At 40.0% G+C, this 21,880-nt stretch overlaps 1 protein-coding gene across 3 annotated transcripts in view; it reads right to left on the bottom strand.

The window, feature by feature from the left end:
* Positions 1-2,029: 2,029 nt before the first annotated feature.
* SCG3 (secretogranin III) overlaps positions 2,030-21,880 on the bottom strand; it is a 37,943-nt gene continuing 18,092 nt past the window's right edge. For 2 of the 3 annotated variants that reach the window (XM_025295591.2, XM_025295590.2), the window contains 5 exons: positions 21,196-21,279; positions 19,346-19,483; positions 7,170-7,250; positions 3,217-3,291; positions 2,030-2,621 (listed from right to left, as the gene is read on the bottom strand). In XM_025295591.2, the coding sequence (XP_025151376.1) occupies positions 2,503-2,621; positions 3,217-3,291; positions 7,170-7,250; positions 19,346-19,483; positions 21,196-21,279 (497 nt within the window). In that variant the 3' untranslated portion in view covers positions 2,030-2,502. The remainder of the gene's footprint in view (positions 2,622-3,216; positions 3,292-7,169; positions 7,251-19,345; positions 19,484-21,195; positions 21,280-21,880) is intronic. The other variant, XM_006050773.3, reaches the window with a different exon arrangement.

The raw sequence follows: 21,880 nt of genomic DNA, 5'->3' as shown, positions 1-21,880 counted from the left end.
AGAAAAAAAATTAGGAAGGGAAACAGTCATGTATATAAGGAAAGGTCAAGGCCTCTTTAAAAAAAAGTCCAGGAATTATTTTTAATGTAAAGAGTTTTTATGATAAAATAATATGAAATTCGAGAGTAATCCAAAAGATGCAAATCCAAAAATGCCATCCAGAAGACAATTTGGAAATGAAGGGCATGATCTCAGGAACATTTTTCTGAGTGTTTTATTTTTGCCTAAGGTCTCTCTTAGCAATTTCTAGCCAAAACATCTCTTCCTTCATCTTCAAGATACTGAAAACTGAATTCACCGAGGCCATGGTCAAACTGTGCTGGACTAGAGTCCTTTAGTCACAGCCTTGCACACAGAAGCACTGTGGAGGAGGAGCCGAGACAAGAGTCTGGGTTCTAATTCCGGCTTTATCATTTCTTGGCCATCAGAGTTTGGGTATGTCCAGTGCCCTTTCTGTGAACCAGTTTCCTCATGTATAAAACAGGACTGACAATTTTCCTTCTGTCTTGTTTATCAATAGGAGCTAATGAATGTCAGTGTGCTCTGAAAGCTACAGTGAACTCCCCTAGTAAATACCTTATTTTAAAAACACTGCATAGATATTTAAGTAAACTATTAGACAAGTGAATGGAGAAAATGCTTGGGTCACAATCAGTTAATTCTCTCTAATGTAGAAGCAGCATTTTTGGACTACAGGCCATGGTGAAATCGAGTCATTTATCAAAGATAAGTCATTCAAATTATCTGACTCATTGTGCTTTGGCAAGGATAGTTCAGGCAAAGATGTTTTAGTTCCTTCTCACTATTCACCAATGGGCACTGGCTTTTCTAAAACATTATGAGTTTTGTTTCTCTGTGTGTCAGGCTGTGGTTTTTGTTTTTGCAACTCTAGAGAAGGTGGGGAGAAGCAGCAGTGGTCTCCTCCCTGTGAAAACACCATTTGTAGCTTCTCTGTATGTCCCCCATTCCTCACCAAAAACTGAATATGAGGTAGGGGTGTTCAAGACAGGTAGCAGAAGCCATCTGAAGTAAGATAGCCGATATACAAAGCATTATGTTATTTTTATGATTTTCAACTGAAATACATAGAAAATATATAATTAATTTATACTGAATAATACATTTTCAAAGCATTCTTTGGTTTGTTAATTCAAAGCATTAACACTTCAGGAGGAAGCATCACTGTTTGTTGTTTCTTGACTGTGTCTGTGGTGGTGGTTGAGGAAGAGGGGTTGCAAGGATCTAACATTCGTTAACCTTGTCCTCCAGAGAAGCTCATCTACAAGCTTTGGTTCACAGGGAAGGAAATGATTTTTTTAAAAAAACTTTTTATTTTATATTGGAGTGTAGCTGATTAACAATGTTGTGATAGTTTCAGGTGGACTGTCAAAGGGGCCCAGCCGTACATACATGTGCCCATGGTCCCCCAAAGGAAGGGAATGATTTTTATCTTTATATTTACCCTTTCAAGCTTCCCAGGTGGCGCTAGTGGTAAAGAATCTGCCTGCCAATGCAGGAGATGCAAGAGATGCAAGAGACGTGGGTTCCATCCCTGGGTCAGGAAGATTCCCTGAAGGAGGAAATAGCAACCTGCTCCAGTATTCTTGTCTGGAAAATTCCATGGACAGAGGAGTCTGGCAGGCCACAGTCCATGGGGTTGCTAAGAGTCAAGAACACACATCTATCTACCCCACTCCCTGGTCCTCTTGCTCTCTGTTGAGAAACCTTGGCTTGGATCAAATTCAGTTTGGATAACTTGAGTCTGGCATCAATTTTTACCTTGCTTTATGTAGTATTTTATGACCTCATTTGTCTTCTTGGAGAGTACATAGTTCGGTATCCCTCTTAAGAGAAAAACTCAATTTCTGAAATCCCACTAATAGGAAATGTTGAGAGTGGGGAGAAATGGTTAATAAATCCAGCAAATCCTATGCCTATTTTTCAGTTTCCTTTTTGTGCCTTTGGGCCTGATAAAGAGCCAGCAGGGGTAGCCAAAAAAGCTGATAGTTACACGTTAAGCTCTAGAGGCTTCGAGGAAATGTGAATTTATTTCAGCTCCCCAAATGGAAGAGGTACAGAAGTGACATCTTGTAACAGATAGTCTATGAGGTGCTTTGGTACCCAGCATGCCTTGAAAACAGAGCCCCCTAATTCTTCAAGGGCGGGTATTTGTATGTGTGACACAGTGGAATGAGGGTTCAGCTTTAAGTTCACTCCATTACAGGCTTTTCCAAAGCAACATATATCTGGTTATAAAATGTAAATCTATAAGGAAATAAGAATTCTATATACAAACTCTCAGCTTACATACAACTTTACTTTTCAGATAGTATTTACGGCAAGAAAGCTATTGTTTTAACCACTTTTAAGAGTAACTACTGTAAATTCAGCACTTTCTAATAATCGTTGGGTCAAAATAACTTTAATCACAGAATTAGAAGTGTTTTAAACTACACTACATTTTCTGAAACAGTTAAAAGACTCCTGGGTCGTTTGCCATTTTTACAGGCTACTGTAAATACGCTTAATAGCATCGGCTTCTTCTTTATCAAGGATGCCTTTCTCCACATAAGCATCAGCTTGTTGGTTGATGAAGTCCCTCATCTTTGAAAGGTCATAATCTGGAAAATATCATTCGAGTATCATGAGCAAAGATCAGGAAAGCACAATCCATTACACTGATTACTACTGGTGAAGCATTTTGTGCAACGCAGTTACCATGCCCATCTTTCACAATGGAAGGCGTTTTAGTTCTTGGCATTGTTGCAGTAGTTTGCAGCTTCAAATCATGTTTATATGCATTCTATTATCCCATCTGCTTTTCATCACAACATTTTGAGGCATTCAGGTGGGGAGAATAGCCCTCATTTGACCAGAAAGGGAACAGGTTCATAAACCAGGGCTTCACAAACTTTAATGTTTATATCAATCACCTGGGGCTCTTGGGAACTTGCAGATCTGTATTCAGTAGGCCTGAGTGGGGGAAGGGGACCATATTCTGCATTTTAAACAAGGTTTCAGGAGATGTTGATGCTGCCGGTCCAGGAAACACACTGTGGGTAACAAGACCCTAAAGCTTAAGTTCCTTATTCAAGGTCACACAGCTAGTAAAAGTTATGATCAGAACCAGGTGCTCTGACTTCTTCAACTTGTTACACTGGGTAAGCCCATGTTGCTATGACAACCCACTTCTTTTTTTTCCATATTAAGAATTACCTTGATTTTCATGTTGTTTGAATTGTATGCAGGGAGTGAAAAGCGAAACCATAACCTCTTTGTGGTTCCTCTGTCCTACTTAAACAAAAAATTTATGTAAACCATTGAACCATCCACAAAAAACAAAGAGATCCTCAACCAAATAAGGAGGCTGCTGGTGGCATCTTTCTGAAGGCTTGGAAAAAAACCCCCACATCTTCCCTTGATGCTTTAAGTATTATATACTTATTGTTTTAAAATAGGGAAAATATAGAAACACTAAATTAGTATTTAAATCACCTGGATTCTATTATCATTGATAACCTCAGTGGATATTTTGTTCTGTTTCCTTTTAGCTTTTCAGTGTATATCTCAGCACAGTTGTGATCACAGGGTACATTTAACCTTATATTAATAACTAATTCCCTTCACTCAATTTATACAGTGAACATTGATATTCCTCAGAAACATCATTTTAAATCGCTACATACAATACATCCTAGGGAGGCATCAAAACGAATGACACATGACCCCCATGACTGGGCATGTAGGTCTTCCATGACACCCCCCAGGCCGTGAGCTGCCTGAGGCTGAGTTTCTTGGGTGCCATGCCATTCATCTTGGCTGTTGGCAGCTCCTGGAACAAAGTTCTGCCTTCTGTCAGTTTGTAAAGGGAAGAGAAAGGACGATGGGGGAGCGGTGCAGGGTGCGGTACAAAAGCTCTGAGCATTCCATGGCCACCTTTAGCTAGCCTGAATAGAAGCTGAACCTGGGTCACCCGGGCATCTTTAAGCCTCTGCATGAAAGGAAAACCAGACCAGAAGGACCCCTTTACAAGGATCAGGTGTTTATCATATCAAGGTGAGCTGAGGCGCAGAGAGAGGTTGTTAGGAGGGCATTTGCTCCTTTTGGTTTGAACGTGGCCATGACGACTGAAGAGACAACTAGCAGCACGGAGCATTTTACAACCGCGTCTTATTTGCTCCTCACAAAACCCCACGAGGAAAGTGTTAGTGTCCCCATTTCAGAGATGAACAGACGGGACAGAGGAGGTAAGTCACTTGCTCAGGTTATGATAGAATCAGGTTCTGAATTCAGGTCTGTCTGTAGTCACTGCTTTGATCGTTCTATGGCCTTGAAGTACTGAATGTGAAGCATCTAACACATGCAGGACATTCAATAAGTGTTTTGTTTCAGTTTTGACTTTCCCATTCTCTCAGGCACGAGTTATAGAATCGGGCTGAGTGTATATTTTGTGCGCACCTCTCAAGTGGCTTCCTGACGGACTCACAGGGCACCAAGAGGCACTGGTTCAAATGATTTATAACACTGGCTTTTCAGAACTGGTTCTGGGTCAGTATCTTTAGTGGGACAAAAGGCAAACTCCCCCAAAACATCTGTGAACAGATGATTTGAATAGACAAACAGGAAAATATTTTGCTTTCTTTTGAAATGGAAAAATGGAAAAAAACTCTTCTTTATAACATGGCTGTCACTGTGTGAAAATGGGGTGGAAAACCAGCATGGTGCAGAGGAAAGGCTGTCGGAGCCGCTCCCAGTTCTGCCCTAGCTGGCGGTTAGAGGGGACCAGGAGTAGCTACCTTGCTAACTTAAAAAGGTTTTAAGGTTGTTAAGACTCAAAAAGGATAAGGGCTATTATTCGCTTTCTGAAAAGTACAGACTTTCTTTTTAAGCCTGCTTAAGATTTCATTATTCTCCTCATTGTCACATCGTGTGGACCTCCCTTTCCTGAGTTTGGGAAGTAGATTCAGGTCACCCCAGGCCCCTGTCAAGCAAAGGGCATCTGCAGAGGGTAAGGAAGGTCAGAACCAATGGTAAGATTTCCTGTTCACAGTGTCCCAGCCACTGTATGGCTCTAGGAACTGGGTCTCCACAGGCTTTGAGAGATGACCCAGACCAGGCAGAGCACATTTAAATGTAGTGAAGGAAGAGCTCACCGTTTCTGCCTTGAGAAGGGTGAAATGCATGTCTCCCTCACTTCCTAGAGGCAGAAGGAAGCCCAGACCCAACACTATCATTCTGAAGTTTATTCATAAAGCCTCCAATATGCAAGCACTAGAGTTCCATGCTTTACTAATTGGTCATTTCTAGAACAGAAAGACTGAATTGCAGGATGTTGCCGGTTATGACCAGAAGTCAGATTTATGTGTTAATCAGTGAAAGAACATAAATACTATGGTTGGTGTGTACAATTTACACTGAATTTTGGTACATACTAAATGCATTTTGGTACATACTGTATTATACTGATGCTAAGATAAACTTTATAAAAATAATTTTAAAGTCTTTGGCATTATTAATGGCATGTTATAATTTTTCTTCTCAAGTGGTACATGAAGCGATGGTGCATTTTTCAATCAATGACAGATTGGTGAAATATGGTTCATGTGACTTTTAATGGAAATGACAGCTGGCTAATTCATATCATTTTGAACCAAATGAAATAAAGTATGTGTAAAGGCCTGACAATAATTTCCATCTTGCTTGACTTGTATGATCACAGGCTAAAGGAGTGCTGAAAACACCTCTTGTTCCCACTGTGTTCTATCTCATTGGTTCTCAAGCTTGGTTGTACAGTGGAATTATGGGAGCTTAAAAAATACTGATGCCTGGGCCCTGCCCCTTGAGCTTGACTTAGTGGTCCTGTGGGCATTAGGAGATCTGGCAGGTGATGTGAATGCATTTTCAAGTTTGAAAAGCCCTGCTCCTCTCATTTTAAAAGCATCAGCTACTCTGGCTAGACCCCTGGAAATCATACTAGAATCCTCTCTCCATGTGGCTCTGGAGTTTCTCCTTTCTTCTTTCTCCCTCTGCCTCACCTTGGTTTAAGCCCCATCCTACCTGCTCCAAATCCTTGCCTCCTATCTCTTGCCTGGTTTCTGAGGTTTTATTTTTTCAATCTGTAACCACACTGCTGCCAGAAAGACTTCTCAGTCGTTAACCTAATTAAGCCCTGATTTAGTCTCCTCTGGCTAAAATTAACCTCCTTTGCAGGGTGCACAAGCCTTTTCCTGACTTGGCTGCTACCCATCTCCCCGGCTCTGTCTGCGGGTCTTCCCGACAGAGCACCCCAGTGCTCCTGGGAAAATGAATGGCTCCAGTTCCCAGAATGCATCACTCTCTTTTGTCCATTTATGTCTTTGTGCTCAGTGTTCCCTCGGCCTCCATCTCTCCTCATTCAAAAATTCTTCCTTGCCTTTCCAGCACAGGCTTTCCTGCAGCCCTTTCTCCCAGTGTAAAGAGATGTGCCCTCTCCTCTTATCTCTTCACCACCATGCTTATTATGTTAGTCCTGAGTGAGGCCCACCAGAGCTTTTTGATGGTGTGAGTCATTTGGCAGGGGGTGGGGGGTGCTGCATCTTATGGTCCTTCACATTTCTGGCACTCAGAACAGAGTCTGGTTCTGTGATTTGTTTTAAGTGAGTGAGTGACTGCCTTTGTGACTGCAGGGGGCACGCAATAGGAGCTCAGGAAAGGTTTAAGATACTTCAAGAAAAGGGGAGGGGGTAGACAAAAGAAGATGGACACAATGTTGATAATTATTGAAGGTGGGTGATGGGTCTGTGGGGATTTATTATACTATTTTCTCTGCTTCTGTTTGACATTTTTTCATAACAAACTGGAAAAGAAAATGCTTTTGCTTGAAAAGATGATTTAAAAATTGAGGGAAATGGAGGTCTGTTCCCTTTTGCATCTGAGGGGTGGTGCCAAGTCTTTTGGGCTGAGAGGGGACTTTAGCCTAATTTGACTATGAGAGTCTTTAATAACAGTTCCTGGGAATTCCCTAGTGGTCCAGTGGTTAGGACTCTGTGCTTTCACTGCTAAGGGCCTGGGTTCGATCCCTGGTTGGGAAACTAAGACCCTGAAGGCTGCATGGCTAATAAAAAACTACAAAATAAGAGCTCCTGACAAATGGGTGATGTTTGCAATTAACAACCACATTAAATCCTTACCTTCTTTATTTTCCTTTTTGTTGTGTTTCTTCAACCAATCAATATTTTTTCTGATGGCTTCCAAATAGGCTTCTGTTTTCCCTGAAAAAGTTAAGAGGACCTATATTAAACACTCATAAAAACCATCTGCATCTCTTTATAAAGATCACACTTCTGTTAGAGACCATGAACAAACATTGGACTTACCGAGCACTTGGAGAGTGTCCCTAACAGGGATAAGCATCCAGGAGGCAGGTCCAAGTTGGTAACATCAAGGGGCCATTATCCCCCAAAATATATACAGTTTATCTTGGCAGAGTTTGATTCAGTTCACTGGATGGGTTGGTTCCTACCAGTCTCAGATTGGTTCATTTCCGGTTAGGGATGGTTCTTTCAAACTAAGGTGTATTATCGGGTCAAGAACTGAATCAGAATGGCAGATACTTAAGAATTCAACACCAAATAAGTGATAAGTCCAAGTCTATGGCTTTGGATAAGCTGCACACAGGCCTTTGTCCAATGTGGGAGGGAGTATGTAAACACTGAGAAGAAGAGGAGACCTGGACCTCATTTCAAGGCTTGGATAGAGACCTTTAGAACTCATTCTGGTATTAATAAAACTCCCCTGGAGGTAAAACTCTCTGATAGGCTTTAAGTGTGGCAGAAGGATATGGGCATCACTGAAGTATCTGCTCTGTGACACCCTGTAGATGCACTGTGTCTGCAGTGTGTAGGTATTATCATCAGCTTAGAGATGAGGAAACTAAGGCTCAGAGGGGCTAAGTGATTTCCTGAGGCCATACAGGAAATAACAGAGCTGAAATTATGACTCTAGTCTGGCTAAGTTTCTGCTACCTGCTACTTACCTAAAAGAAAAGACTGTATTCAGACATGGACACTGATGTAGCCTTGTTCTGTATCAAAGAGTCAACCATCTCCTTAATCAGGTGAGTCCCTAATGCTTAGAGTGTCTGCACCAAGAGATCAGGTGACCTGAAGGATACTGGATGACCCAAGAAAAAAACGCCTTCAAAGTCCAGGGCCTTGCAGAAGCAATAGCTGCCAGGGCTCAGTGCGGGCACCATCTGTTCTGAACCCTCTTTGAGCCCTGTTACCTCTAGTCTCCTAACCAGACCTCTTGGTTGAGCTTCCTGTACTACGTGCTTACTATGTACCAGTGGCTGTGTTTTGTGTTCCCAAATACATGATTTCTTTTACTCATCACAACAACCTTTTGAGCTAGTCCTATTTAATCCCAATTTTAATAGGTGAAGAAACTGAGACTTAGAGACAGAAAGTAACACGCTGAAGATCACAAAGCTACTAAGAAGTAGAGCCACACTTGAAGCTGGGAACATCTGACTACAGTCCATGAATAGTAACGTTGCCTTAAGGTTTGCTGATGTTTCAGTTTTCACCACATTCACCTAAGTGACTTCCTGAACATCTTCCTGATCTTGTAAGCCCACTCTTACCTCCCCACTGGGTTGCATGTTAACTGGTCCCCAAAGAAGCACAAAGAAACTCCTTTGCAAAAAGAGATAAGTGAACAAAAGAAGACAGTCACAATTTCTAGTCCCTATTCACTTCAATTGCCTGTGTAGAAAAAGCCTTGATTTTAATTCTTTGCTTTTAAGAATGTTAAAGCACATGAAAGACTAATGTCCACCAACAGATGTCATAACATCGCAACACAAAGAATGTAGAGATTTTCACTGTCTATTGCCCTTTTGTAAGAAGAATATCTGGATTTGGTAACAACAATAACAACAAAACAAACAAACGAAACAAAACCAAAAACCAGTGTTCTCTATTTTGTATTAATTCTGTTAGAAAAGGCATTTTGAACAAGGAAAGAAATCTTAGTGTAGACTATTTCTAAAGAACGCAATTTCATTATTTTTAATGAGTTTAAATCAAATTAGTGTTTCTCATAGGGTTTGCTTTAATGAACAGTTAATAATGATTTGTCATTAGCACATCAGGTAATTAGAGTTTCTAAAACATTTGAGGATATGTGAAAACAGTCTTGTTCTTTGAATAATTTTAAGCATTCTTCCCACAATCTTACCTGTGATATCATATCCTAATACGGAGAGCTTATTTTTTAATTTTTTAAAATTTATTTTATTGAACCATAGTCTTACAGTGTATTAATTTCTGCTGCACAACAAAGTGATTAAGTCATACATGTAGATACTCTTTTCCATTACTGTTTATCACAGGATATCGAATATAGTTTCCTGTGCTATACAGTAGGACCTTGTTGTCTAGCCTTTCTATATGTAATTGTTTGCATCTGTTAATCCCAAACTCCCAACCCACCCCCTCCCCCCCCCCACCTTCGCCCAGCAGTGGCAACCACATCTGTTTTTCATGTCTGTGAGTCTGTTTCAGTTTCATAGATATTTGTATCATATTTAGCTTTCCCATATAAGTGATATCATACAGCCTTTGATTTTTCTCTGACTTCACTTCATATGATCTCTGGTCCATCCGTGTTGCTGCAAATGGCATTACTCCATTCTTTTCATAGCTGAGTAGTATTCCATTGTATGTGTGTACCACATCTTCTTTATTCATTATCTGTTGATGGACATTTAAGCTGTTTCCATGTCTTGGCTATTGTGAATAGTGCTGCTGTGAACACTGGGTATATGTATCTTTTTGCCTTAGTTTTCCCCCATATATGCCCAGAAGCGGAACTGCTGGATCATATGGCAGTTCTATTTTTAGTTTTTTAAAGACCCTCCAAACTGTTGTCCATGGTGCTTGCACCAATTTACATTCCCACCAACAATGTAGGAGGGTTCCCTTTTCTCCACACCCTATGGAGAGCTTATTTGAGAAAAGGAGTATCACAGCTTAGTTTCTGTTTATATATTGCATTAAAAATTCTCAATTAGAGTAAAATATAAATATGAGGTTTTGACCATAGTGTAGCAGACACTGTTGATTCTCCACCCTCATGCTTCCGTTATTCTAGATATGCTAATATAGGAGCCCTCAGCTGAGGGTGGACAGATTTGGCAGATATACACCCCAGCTTCCTTGGGCTCATTCCACATGGTCCCTGGAGGTCTGAGTCTCACCGCCCACAGTTGAAGTCTGCTCATTAACACACTGTAGTGGCTCCTTTGCCTCCCCTGTCTCATAGACCTGTCCCTCAGTAGAGCTTCCTGAGGTCACCTCCCAATTAAAAATTCCACCTCAAATCCCCTTCTCAGCATCTGCTTTGAAAGGAAGCTAACCTAAGACAACTGGAAATAGGGAGACCCAGCATCATCTTGTCAGGTTGGTTTTGCTCAGTGACCAATAACCTATAAAAATGGTGTTGAATTTTAAAAGTATGAAATGCATGAAAAATAATTTTATTTACCATATTAACATTATCAACCCACAACAAAGAATGAATTTAATGCAAATTAAAGAAAACTAGATTGTAATTCATTAAAAGGCACCACTTTGCACAAATTCTTTTGTGTTTTTTTTTGGTAATCTTGGGACTTCCCTGGTGGCTAAGACTCTAAGATCCCAATGCAGGGGTCTTGGGTTCAATCCCTGGTCAAGGAACTGCCACATGCTGCAAATAAGAGTCCACATGTCGCAGCTGAAGATCCCACATGCCACAACGAGGATGGAAGGTCCCATGTGCTGCAACTAAGCCCAGGTGCAGGCCAAGTAAATATACATTTTTAAAGAAGACTACTATTCTGTGGATCGTAACATATGGATTAGGCTAGTTTTCCTAACTTAAAATGGAACCCCCCATCACCCTCATTCCCATTTTCTGCTTTATTTTTATCCATAATACGTATCACTTTCTATCATATCATGTAATTTATTTATTAAGTTTATTATTTATCTTCCTCCCTTAGAAACAGTTCTTGTTTGTTAATGTACCCCCATGCCTAGAATAAAGCTTGACACATAATAATAGACACTCAATAAATATTTGTTCAACGAGTAAATGGATGAAGCCTTCTTATATAGAAGCTAATCATAATCAGAAGATTGGTTTGTGAGCATGGAATCCAAACCAGGGAAACTACAATTTTAAAGAATAAACTGTATAGGTCTTCCTCCCTCCCTGCCTTCTTTCCTTCCTTCTTCAAAATATGAATTGCTTATTTACAAGACTTGAAATTTAATGGTCATCAATTTAAATGGTAGTTACGTCAGAAACAATTTAAAACACCTATGAATGTGCTAAACAAACCATATTCACATGGCATTTAATCTTCACAGAGCTCTATGAAATCAGCGTTATCGGTCCCGTTTCACCCATGAGGAAACTCAGGCTTAGAGAGGGTAAGTGATGTGCCCAAGCAGACAGCTGAGTAAGGGTCAGAACCTGAACCAGAATGAATCTGGGGCCTCTAATGAATGGAACTGGGTAAAATTCACCCTTTAGACTAGAGATTTAGTGCCTGTTGTTGTCGTTACCAAACTGGCCAACCAACAGGCAGTGTTTCTCCATCTTGGCTGCGCATTGGATTCACTTTGGAGAGCTTTTAAAAATCCTGATGCCCGGGTCAACTCCTCATACCAATTGCATCAGAATATCTGGAGGAGGGACTAAGTATCAGAATTTTTTTTTTTTTTTTTTAAACAATCCTGAGTCGATTTGAATGCGGGGCAAAGTTTGGGAACCACTTTCACTCGTACTGGACCCCACGCCACCCCACTACATTTGCTGGTGCACTGGAAAAAAACAGGAATAAAATCAGGTGTGTCTCCACCCTCAGAGAAGCAGCTGGTTCCTATTTACATTTCCTCTTCTCAGGAGCTGTAAAGCAGATCTTTTATTTACACAGTGTGCACTGAAAGCCCATGAGAGTCCACTTTGGAAAGCTGGCCTATTTTCAAATTAATTTCAACTTCCTTTGGAAAAAAATAGCTCATGGCTGAGGTAATATGGCACAAGCCTTAAAACATATGCTGAAGCAGATGGGAAGAGGGCCAGAGTCAAGATGTAGCTCTGCTTTTCTGACTGTTCTGATTCTCAGCCCTGCAAGAGAAATATCCTTGTATATACATGAATTTGTTCTGATTCTGACATGCTCCTGTGATCTGCCAACATCCCCCTCCAAAAACAAAACAAAACAAAAAACCAGCAAACAAAAAACCCAACTCTGTAGAAATCAATGTTTAACCTACTGAATATTGGATATACTAAAGATATTAGATGTTCAAAAACAGTGCTTGTGAAAATTGTTTAATAGCAGTAAAGATTGTACAAGTACAGGTTTGAACAGAGCAACTGATAGTGGTATCATGGATGCCAAGGTGGGTCCCAGAGCCATTCAGTTAAAAAATTTTGGTGGGAATTCCCTGGTGGTCAATTCTGGGGATTCCTGGGTTCAATCCCTAGTTGGGGAACTAAGATTCTACAAGTTGAAGCACAAACAAAAACAGAACGAAAGAGTTTGTGCAAAGTGATGCCACTTGACATGCCTGCAAGATGCAGCATGGGATGCTGGGAAGGATGAGCAGTGGTGGAGTCAAGGGACAGAAGTTCAAGGCCCAGCTCTGTCACTGTTTGCCTATGAGCTCTTGGGTGAGTCAGTTCATCTTCTGAAACTTGGTTTGCTGCTGCGGCTAAGTCACTTCAGCCGTGTCTGACTCTGCGACCTCAAGGACTATAGCCCGCCAGGCTCCTCTGTCCATGGGATTCTCCAGGCAAGAATACTGGAGTGGGTTGCCATGCCCTCCACCAGGGGATCTTCCCGACCCAGGGGCCAAAACTGCATCTCTTGTGTCTCCTGTATTGACAGGTGGGTTCTTTACCACTAGCACCACCTGGGAAGCCAGAACCTTGGTTTACTTATTTGTAAATTAAGGAGTAAATTCTGAAAAGAAGACTCGTGGTTTCTACACATGGGGAGAAATTCTCCTTTGCTCTCCTGCACAATCTTCTGTTGGTGGAAGGTCTCCGGCCTGCCTGAGCTCCTGGCACATTTGCTGACTCACTGGGAGAAGACGGCTTCACTATTTTTGGTCCTTTCTAACAGAATGCCTTGGGGCTTGCATAAAGGCATGAATTTTCTCCTCTTATGTTGCTTTAAACATAAAAGCATCCCCATGAGTTAGTCGACTTTATTATCAATTTATTAATTAAATAAGCTGCTTTCTCTTTTTTGGCTTCTGTAAAGAAGATAGGGGAGTGATAGGATATTTAGGGAAAAGTTATCTTAGAGATCATCTTTTTCAACTTAATTCCATTATCTAGCCATAAAATTGACAAATGATAGCACTGGAATGAGTTTATGGGTATGGTAATGCTTATTTCACCCCTTGGATGATTTTAAAAAAGATTTTCAGTGACTCATAGAGCAAAAGTGAAAGAGTAAACGTCAAACTGGCAAAAAGAACCACAATTAGATCATGGAATAAACTTTCAAAATTCTTCAGTCTCCAGAGAGCAATTTAATTGAAACATTAGGCACCTTTATAGGTATGGCCGAAATTGGAGTAAATTTGATTTCACTGGCATTTCCCTATATTTAGGAATAATGATCAGATCATTCAAATAACTGCATCAACTAGAAATCAATATCTTAAAATATTATTCTTAGTGTGAGTCCCTGTAGAAAGCAAGAGTTTGAATAGGCTACAATATTTATAAAGATGGATAGATTATGTTCCATCACTGGCAATTAAATAGGATTTTTTTGCATTAAACTTGAAGTGAAATGCATGTGAACTTCTTTCTAAGTTGAAGAGTGATATAAATGTATGCTATTTTTGTTGTTTTGGTATTATTCCCTTTCCTCACAGGCCCCAGCATATGCTTGGCATGGTTAATCAATATTTGCTGTCGTTAGATGGAGCCATCACCCCATGTCACAAGACCAAAACAGACTCTCTAAAGGTATTCCTGCCAATGTGTCCTGTTTCTAATTATTTCCTTAAGTGGTTTTAGCTGAGCCATTACCTCATTTCTCGTTCTGCTCTGAAAGTCCTCCAGCTTTCTCTCTGAAGGGAGCCTATTGTATACACTTGTGACTCACATTGCACTTGCCTACATATGACTTAAGAGCTATTCTTAGGTAATTTCAGAGCTGTCTGTGTCCTCAAAGGCAGGCATTGGTCCTTAAATTCCTTCTGCAGCTTTCTGAGCATATTGAGCCTGCTATTGGAATAAATATATATTACTGAATAAATGTCTCAGGAAATTCAGCCAACCCTGCCTTCGCCCACACGAATTCTTTTATTTTTCAACCTAGAGACAACAGGTGTTTTCTGAGTTTTATATCAGAGAAGAAAAGTAGCTTTTGAGAAAAGGACAAATAAAGCAACTATGAATACAAAGATGTATGTCATAATATGTCCTTTTGGGCATTAATTGCATTTTTTCCAAGAAATGTTGGCCCTTGGCTTAAGCTCAGTTTGGCATTCTCTAAACTGTACTAGAATCAGTTTTTCTTATTCCAGAGTAAAGAGGATAGCATGAATAAATTAAGTCTCTAAATAATGGAGCCGGGGCAGGTGGCAGGGGGGGTGGGGGATTAATTTTAGCCCTGAATCCCTACTTTTATGTTTCAGGACAGCCCATTACAAGGGTTCAACACTAAGTGGATGGAGTTTTAACCTTCTCTCTTCCCATTATTACCGGATGGAAATCCTAATGAGAAATCTAACCTCATCATTAGTCTCCACTTACACCCTAAATAGGAAGTAGTGAGCTACCAAGGATCAACTCCTGCATATTCCTTTTTTTACATAATGCCTTCTTAAGCAAAGAGACCTGGGAGAACCCATTCCTAGGGATATTTGCACAGCAATATAAAGTGTTGTCCTAAGCAATGAGCATGATTCCTAGACGATGGCACATGGTGTTCTAGGGAAGGACCGTCATCACACATGGGTTGCTCCCAGAGGAGATGATTCAGGCACACTGAGCTGGAGTCCTCTGTGCTGCCCAGTTCCTAGCTCTCTAGCTCAGGCCACAGGACCATTCTTTCCCTTGTTAGCTATCTTTCAGAAGTTCACCACTCATCCATTAGGATGGCTACCATAAAAACCAAACAAACAAACCCAGAAAATAAAAGTGTTGGTGAGGATGTAGTGAAATTGAAACCTTTGCACACTGTTGGCGGGAATTAAAAGGGTGAAACCGCTATGGAAAACTGGTTTCTCGAAAAATTAAAAATAGAATTATGTGTATGCTCAGTTATGTTTGATTCTTTGCAACCCCATGGACTTATAACTTACCAGGCTCCTCTCTCCGTGGAATTCTCCAGGCAAGAATACTGGAGTGGGTAGCCATTGCCTTCTCCAGGAGATCTTCCCAACCCAGGGATAGAACTAGGGTCTCCTGCATTGCAGGCAGATTCTTTACCGTCTGAGCCACCAGCGAAGCATATGACTTAATAATTCCACTTCTAGGAGTATTCCCCCTGCCCAAATTAAAGATTTTTGAATCTTGAGATATTTGTATACCCATCAGTGCATTGTTTACAATTGCCAAAAGGTGGAAGCAACACAAGTGTCCACAGACAAACAGATGGATAAAGTGTAGTATATACCTTCAATGAAATATTACTCAGCCTGATAAAAGAAGGAAATTCTGACACATGTTACAACACAGATGAAGCTTGAGAACATTATGTTAAGTGAAATAAGCTGGTGGCAAAAGAACAAACAATGCATGATTCCACTTATCTGAAGTACCTGCAGTAGTCAAACTCACTAAGACAGAACATGGAGCGGTGATTGCCAGGGGCTGGAGAGGCAGAGGGAATGGGGAGTTACTATTCAATGAGTATAGAATTTAAGTTTTGCAAGATGAAAAGAGTTCTGGAAATGGATGACGTGATCATAGCACAGTAATATGAATGAACTTAATGCCACTGAACTGTACACTTAAAAATGTTTGGCTGGCCGGGCTGCTAGATGCCAGCCTATGACTGTTTTTGAAATAAAGCAAGAGGAAGAAGAATACAAGATCCTTACACTTTTGTTCTTTAGCTCCTACCCCTGATTTCAAGCCCCATCTATATGATCCCCCAGGCCCCTCGTGAAGCAGGGGCACGATTCTTGAGGTATAAGCCTACTGTGTTCTCCCTTCCCCTGGCTGACAATTAAAGCCATCTTTCTATTTCTTCAAAAAAAAATTACTAGGATGGCAAAATAAACTATTTTAAAAAGTTTACAACTCATCCAAAGTGGGCCTAGGGTTGAGTGGATGTATCAAGGCAGCATGACTGCTCACCAGGATGTGACACACATATTACCAATCCCCCCTTTCCGTGCCCATGACAAACACTATTAATTAATCATTGCAACATTCTTTCATCCTGAGTCCAGATGCAGCCTTATAACCTTTCCCAACATAGGCTATTACTAAACAATTAGATTTGACATGTCAGCTATGGCAATGTAGAAGAAACTTGTGATGGTCTACAAAATCCAGCCTAGAGAGAAGAAAGGTATAATAATCTGAAACTTCATAGGATAGGAAAGATCAACATGAACTTCATATATTAAGAAAAAGTTCTTTTTTGGCCCTGTCTCAAAAAGTCCGAGCAACTGAAATACTTGCAGTACCCTTGGCCAACATCACTACTCATTTGAACCTGTATAACTTAGGTTTAATTTTCTATATAAAGGAACCAGAATTCTTTGAAGGAGAATTGATTTCAAGTCTTGGGGCAGGAAACTTCAGAGTAGCTCTAGAATAGTCTGTTTAGGAATTCATGACTAATAGATATGCACTACTATATTTGTTGTTATTGTTGTTTAGTCAGTAAGTTATGTCTGACTCTCTGTAACCTCATGGACTGTAGCCCACCAGGCTCCTCTGCCCAGTGGGATTTCCAGGCAAGAACATTGGAGTGGGTTGCCATTTCCTTCTCCAGGGGATCTTCCTGACCCAGGGGTCAAACCCAAGTCTCCTGCATTGGCAGGTAGATTCTTTACCACTGAGCCATCAGGGAAGCCCCCACTACTATTAATATGTATAAATAAACAATACAGACCTACTGTATATCACAGGGAACTATAGTCATTATCTTATAATAACCTATAATAGAAAAGAATCTGAAAGGAATCTACATACATATTTTGCTATACACCTAAAACTAACACAGCATTGTAAATTACTATACTTCAATTTTTTTTTTTAAAGGCTTTTGTTGCTAGAGAACATAGATGCTTTAAAAACCACTGGGTACAGTACAAAAGGGACAAAGGAGGAACTTGGAGGCAGGGTTCCTACTGCCTAAGCTACACCAATTTAAACAGAAAAATCATCATCATCACCATTATTATCAACTGGAACAACTTACAAAAATGGAAAAACTTAATATATTAGCAAAGAGGAGACTGGTGGGCTATAGTCCATAGGGTCTCAAAGAGTCGGACACGACTGAAGAGACTTGGCATGCATGCATGGACGTTAACAAAGAAAGTAGTATAATCTTCTAATCTCTTAATATAAGAGAGATTGTACTTTTATCCCTGTTAATTAAGTTACAAGGTAATACATAAATAGCTAGTTTCTTTTCTACTTAATACACAGACATTTTAAGCATGGGTCTATTAACAAGTATGAATGGTGACCCTGTTTCTGTATGAGCAGGAAAGATTGGGAACTTGCATGTGGGTCAGTCTTTTCAAAATTAAGAGCTAAGAGATGGTTGGATGGCATCACTGACTCAGTGGACATGAGTTTGAGCAAACTCTGGGAGTTAGTGAAGGACAGGGAAGCTTGGAGTGCTGCAGTCCATGGGGTCCCAAAGAGTTGGACACGACTTAGTGACTGAACAACAACAAATCTGTATGACTGAGTCCCTTCACTGTTCACTTGAAAGGATCACAACATTGCTAATTGGCTACATCCCAACACAAAATAAAAGTTAAAAAAAAAAAAGAGCTATATCACAAGAACATGATCAGCTTTTGTGGCTGTACATTACAGCAAGAAATAAGCAAAGTCTGTCAGTTCATTGCCACTAAGGATTATATGTACTAAACAATGAAAAAGGACCCCAATGATGTGTTTCTAGATGATAAAATAGTTGAATGTCATACTTTCTACCTTCACCCCCAATAGAGCAATGATCCACTCCCTCAGCTTCCAGGGAATGAAACCTCTAGATGACCCTACTAATAAGATACAGATAAGATATAATTAAGGTTCCAATTATACCAAAGAGTTCAATATATCATAATGACAAAAAAAAAAAAAAAAGGTTTAAGCCATCTGTTCACAACTTCTGGTAAAGACACTGAGTTTCAGAAAAAGAATATCCGAGAAACAGATATAAATTTTCCATGATATAACCAGAACACTTTGTAATTAAAGGGGCTCAAAACACAGGACTATGCATCCGGATCCCACATAATGACCTGAAATCTGAGGGTTAATGATTTTGAACTTGCAACTTAACAGAGTATCTTTCTTTGAGGGTATGGTAATGTGTCTCAAAACCTAGGAGGATTATATAGACTTACCGCTGCTGCTAAGTCGCTTCAGTCGTGTCCGACTCTGTGCGACCACACAGACGGCAGCCTACCAGGCTCCCCCATCCCTGGAATTCTCCAGGCAAGAACATTGGAGTGGGTTGCCATTTCCTTCTCCAATATAGACTTACTAGAGTTGAGTAAAAACTGAACCCCAGGAATGTGTAAGAATAAGGATAAAAACAGGTTTTATAATTACTTAGCTAGTTTAGTGTAGTGCTTTTTTTTTTTTTGCCTTTTTTTAAGTATTTAGGTTATTTAAGGAAATTTGATATATTTGATTCATTTTTAAACAAGTTTTTGAAAGTTTCAGGTTGCAATCACTATAAATGATCAAGCAAATCTGCTTTGTTAAATCCGTAAATTTTGATGACTTTGTTGAATAAGTAGTATATGACTGTTTAGAGGAGTGTCAATTACGTTTAAATAAAAATTGCTTAATTTTTAAGTTCAGAAACTAGACATTGAGCAATGCACAAATGGTCATGAATGTTTCTCCCCAAGCACAGAAGCCCACTGGACACTAAAGACCATCAAAAGAGGAAACCAATTTGCCATCCCAGAAGACTCAAGGCCATTAAAAAAGATTTCTATTCAAAGAAAGTACCACATGCTGAATTCTTTCTGTACAGATGGTGCTAATTTCTCAGATTTGGTGGGAGTTTGCCTTTCGGATCAAACTTCAAGTGAAAGTTTTTGCTTCCCCAATTTAATTGTCAATTTCGTACCTTTGTGCTCATCTGTCTTTCCTCTTGGGTTGGAGTCATCATCTTTTGTGGAATCCTTCAAGGTTCCATATTCCTTTTCCATCTTAGCAGCTTCTTCCTTGGTACTGTCTGTTTCTTCATGACTCTTCTCTGATGGCACTGTAATCAGATTGTACACTGTTATAACCCTATTTCATGTATTAATTCCCAGTGTAGAAATAAATTTTATTGAAAAAGTATAGTTAGAGGTCAGACCATTTTTTGAGCTGGAAGGATCTTACTGATTACCTAGTCTGACTCCTCTCCCTCCCCATTTGACAGAAGAGGAAACTGAGGCCCAAAGAGGGGAGAGATGTGCGGAAGGGATGTGCTAAGCCACTGAGTTGGCAGAAGAGCTGGGCCAACTCCCCCACTCCCAGTTTTCTGGATTCTGGTTGTGTTTTTTTCATTCTATCACACTGTGTTATTCTCCTTATTTTAATCAACAAAGATATTCAAGTGAGATATGTCAGTTTCCAAAGTATTGAGTCTTGATTTCAAATGAAAATAACTGTAGTTGCCCCATCTCCTCAATGTTATTTTTGAAGAACAGTCTGTTCGAATAACACATAAGGGTTTGAGGCTGTGGCTGGACTTCTCTCCTGCCTCTTTCTTCACACTTCTTTACCCCTGGTCACCCTAACACAAAGAAGAAAGTTGGACCCTTGCTGTCAATAATAATCCTTGCTCATTTCTCACTTAAAATAACTGTATTTCTGGGATTTCCCTGGTAATCTAATGGGTAAGACCCCCTGTTTCCACTGCAGGGGACAAAGATTTGATCTCTAATTGAGGAATTAGTATCCCTACAATTTGGTCACACAACATGGCCAAAAAAACCCTATATTTCTTTCTAAAAATGCTATATTGAATTAAAGAATCAAACCATGAAGTAAGTAACCCCTTGAAAACAACTGTAATGCATTACTGTGGTCAGTAAACTAGGGAACATCAAGCAGTCTAGTGATAAGCTTTTTTTTTCAATAAAAGGTTTATTACTACAGAAAAATAGGAAAAAAGAAATCAGTTATTGTTTCATTTTGTAAAATATCCACTACCAGTTTTGTGGGGTAGTGTGTATATATTTATATTTTTTTTTATGCATAATTTTTTCCTAGTAGTACAATTTTGTTCCTTGCTTTTGTCATTAGCATCATTATGGAACAATGTTTCCAGGTTACTAAAAATTGCTTGAAAACATCATTTTAAAGGGGTACGTATTCTATCAAATATATGTACATAATCTCTGTGGTAGGGACACAAAGTATACACAAAATTATAAGAGTTTGCAATCTTTTCTCTTTTTGCCCATCTTGCATCCCTGAAAGGCTACCCCATGGCATTTGACATGCTAAGCAGGGTGATGGGTGGAGATGCAGGGGTGAAGAAACAGAGACAAGGGCATAAGTCATACCACACAGGGCACAGACTGTCCCAGAGGAGAGAGAAGGGGACAGCAAGGAAGGGAACAGCAGAGAGGGGACAGAGGGTCCGGGACAGTGGTCTGGGTGATGGTGATCTGGGCAGAGAAAAAGATACCTAAAGGAGAATTTTAGAAAGGATTGTTTAACTCGTGACACAGTTCTCATCTTTACTCACAAACCACCACCTAAAAATCTTCAATAAAGCCTTCGTTTCTTTTTAGTGCTTCTTTGGATCAGATTCTGTAGTGAAACTGGCCAAGGTTATAGCTACCTAATCCTATGGTTGGATTTCAGATGTTCAAACTTCTTGAAATCTGTAATTCTTTACCAATATTTACTGACATTTATGATTTACCCCTCAAAAGGGTTATTTTGCTAAAAGCTGGAAAATAAATAGTAAAATCATACCTGGGAAAAGTTTGCTCTTATTGTCAGTAACATTTTTTTCTAGTTTATTCTTGGTCTGAAGAGCAATTGTTTCATCCAGGTTTTCTGGAAGGGGGAGGAGAAGAAATAAAATGTTATGTCTTGAAAGATGATTTCAAAATTCTACTAAAAAGGTTTAAATCTCACCCCAATTATCACAATAGCAATTCCACAATATTAACAATGCTAGTTGACTTCACTGGTGGTACAGTGGATAAGAATCAGCCTGCCAATACAGGGGACACAGGTTCAATCCCTGATCCAGGAAGATTCCACAAGTGAGGAGCAACTAAGCCCATACACCACACTACTGAGCTCTTGTGTCTAGAGCCTGTGCTCTACAACAACAGAAGCCAGCACAATGAGAAGCCCACACACCACAGCGAAGAGTAGCCCCTTCTCATCACAACCAGAGAAAGCCTGCACAAAGCAAAGAAGACCCAGTGCAGCCAAAACCAAAATGAAACAAAAAAGCAAAACACTGCTAGTAAGATGCTTTGATATGGATTATATTTCTAGAAATCATTGACTCTCAGGATGGAAAGGCATATAATTAGAGGTCCTCAAGTTCAGCATCCTAGTCAGTCAGTTGCAGAAGTCTCTTCCACATTTCTGGCCAGTGCTAGGACACATCCAGGGTTGGGGACTGTACTGAACACCTGTGGTT

The sequence above is a fragment of the Bubalus bubalis genome, chromosome 11, assembly GCF_019923935.1.
Source record: "Bubalus bubalis isolate 160015118507 breed Murrah chromosome 11, NDDB_SH_1, whole genome shotgun sequence".
Classification (NCBI taxonomy): domain Eukaryota; kingdom Metazoa; phylum Chordata; class Mammalia; order Artiodactyla; family Bovidae; genus Bubalus; species Bubalus bubalis.
The sequence above is the reverse complement of the archived record's forward strand: the minus strand, read 5'-3'. Positions and strand labels throughout refer to the sequence as shown.